This window comes from Cynara cardunculus (genome assembly GCF_001531365.2).
Source record: "Cynara cardunculus var. scolymus isolate 2C chromosome LG 16, CcrdV1, whole genome shotgun sequence".
NCBI classification, from domain to species: domain Eukaryota; kingdom Viridiplantae; phylum Streptophyta; class Magnoliopsida; order Asterales; family Asteraceae; genus Cynara; species Cynara cardunculus.
Genome location: NC_037543.1, coordinates 19,809,565 through 19,812,023, shown reverse-complemented (window position 1 = coordinate 19,812,023; position 2,459 = coordinate 19,809,565). Strand labels below are relative to the sequence as shown.

The following is a 2,459-nucleotide window of genomic DNA, read 5'->3' as shown; positions in this document are numbered from 1 at the left end:
AATAGTGTAACTTGTTAAAATAAAAATGTATTTTTTAAACATGTTTTATTTGATATACGATTATGTATGTTAATTTGATAAAAGTTTAAAATGAAACATTTAAAAGTAAAAGACGTAAAGTAATTAATTAACTAATTATAGAAATATAAAATATAAATTTAAAATTATAATTAAAAAAAAAATCCGTTGAATGTGAGAGGTAAATGTATGTGAGGGAGTGAGTGTATGTGAGGAGAGGAATGAGTAAAAAAGTGAAAAAGTAAAAAGGGTATCTTGGTCATTTAGAACAACATTGCTTTCTCATAGTAAAAAAGTGAAAAAGTAAAATGAGCAATGCGGCGGGATATAAAATTTGAATAAATGTAATCGAACATACCAATTACGAATAAACATTTATATTTGAAATTGTGAATCAATAAACAACATTGCTTGTCATAGCAAAAGTTAAATTAAATGGGATTGTTTTCTCTTTTCGATTTGAAACTTTGAACGACATAATTTCTAGACGAATATAAAGTTGATCAACAAATCAATTAGTTTTGCTTAATCTAATCATTTAAATCCCAATTTTCATACATTAAACTATTAAAGTATTAAGTGTTTTGTTTAGTCTCTTAATTTCTAATAACTTTTGTGATGTTTTAGGTTTTTTATATTGGATATGTTTTTTTGTTCCATATATTGGGTCGGAGTCTTCTTCGTGCTTGCAATGCTCACTGGGTAAGGTAAGTGACTTGGTAATCGCTTGGTAAACGGCCCCTAAATCTAAAACAACACCTTCCATTTTTTACTCTTTGATCTAGGTTTTAGAGGCTATTAATCTTACATGGAAATTTTGTAATAGAAGCACCACCTTATTGACTGCAGGCTTATGTTACTCAGTTGCTGCATATAACTGTTCTAAGGCTAAATCAAGAACACAAACATTTGGATTGAAATACTAATTGCATGTTAGAACTCACTTGAGAATGAATTGAAGTTTATGTTGGCGATGGTTGAGCATCAACAACAACAGCCAAGTACATGAGGTTCTTTTGGAAAATGGCTTGCATATATTTTTAAGTTTAGGCAAGAAAACAAAAGAAAATGTTAAAATTAAAAAGACAGTTTCAAATGGTTTGTCGAATGGAAATGAGATCTGATTTGCACATAGCATATTAATCTGTGTAAGCAATACATATTACTAYCCAAAAATCACGTCAACGATACCAAAATTGTTTCACTTGCAAATAACATTTTATTAAACAGGTTTTGGAAGATTTTTTTTTGGAACTATCACCTAAGTGAGCAAGTGACAGGTAGAATAAAAATGAAATAGGTGAAAGAGCTGATCAAGAGACAATATGATGATATTGAAGCCTTCATCTCTGCAACAGGTTTTTTCTTTTGCATCTTTAGCTTAGTTCCTTGATAGACCAGAAACTAAATATTCTATATCATTGTTAACTTGAAAATCATAACCCTTGATCTTGATAAATTGCCAAGATAATCTCTATTACAAATCAATTCTACCATAAACATTTGAGTCATGATCTYATCATCTTTACATGTATACACACATTTCAACATTATCTGAWGGATTAACCAAAATATTTGCTTTTGCAAAAATACAACCAAAAGTTAATGTAGCAAAATTTATCATTTCCATACTCGTACACTATTTCACATAACAAAAATGGAAACCTCCYGTTGTTATGGCCAAGAGTTGTCATTTGAAACAAAACAAGTGAAAAAAAAAAACCAAATTTATCGATGTCGATTGGTAGCCGTAATAAACAAATAACATACTTCCATACCCCAACATTTAAGTTGCTTGGATGCTCTCCGATTGCCGATGGTAGTATTCTTTTTGCTGCAACAAACACACAAGATATTACAGTAAGGTCACGGGCMACCTACGAAAGTTAAGTTACAACATTCATTGTATAACTTYATCAAATCTGTTCTACCACATCTAGTATATTGCAAATCCTTCTTGTCATAAGTACATCTTGTCTTGCCAAGGGCATTGAATAATTCAGACCGCAAGAAAGACAAAAAATACTGTCAAGAAAGTCGTAGATACTATGTCATCTAAATTCAATAAACAATCAAGACTCTTTAAGAAACATACATGTTGGCATGTTGCMTGTTTAGACTTCCATCTAAATTATGATGTTTTTTGTCATTTTTTTTAAATTTATAGTTCTGCAAAAACATAATCGACTGCTGTGGATGGAACCTAGATTCTCTTGTTTGAAAAGTTTTGAATATATCAACACATATAATTGATCTCTTGGCARGGTTTTAGTGTGGATTTGTTTGTTTGTTCATTGTTCATAAGGATTGATGATATTGAATTATTGATAGCAAGAGATTCCTCAGCTACCATGATTGTTGTAGTGAACTCATGATAATGGGTTGCTCACTGTTGCTACAGAAGGAGAGCAAGTGTTTTGATTTTGGGGGGGGGGGGGGGG

At 30.9% G+C, this 2,459-nt stretch overlaps 1 protein-coding gene across 4 annotated transcripts in view; it reads right to left on the bottom strand.

Moving 5' to 3' along the window:
- Positions 1–1,507: 1,507 nt before the first annotated feature.
- LOC112529775 (vacuolar cation/proton exchanger 4-like) overlaps positions 1,508–2,459 on the bottom strand; it is a 4,183-nt gene continuing 3,231 nt past the window's right edge. For 3 of the 4 annotated variants that reach the window (XM_025141174.1, XM_025141173.1, XM_025141175.1), the window contains exon 5: positions 1,508–1,852. In XM_025141174.1, coding sequence (XP_024996942.1) covers positions 1,581–1,852 — 272 coding nt within the window. In that variant the 3' untranslated portion in view covers positions 1,508–1,580. The remainder of the gene's footprint in view (positions 1,853–2,459) is intronic. The other variant, XM_025141176.1, reaches the window with a different exon arrangement.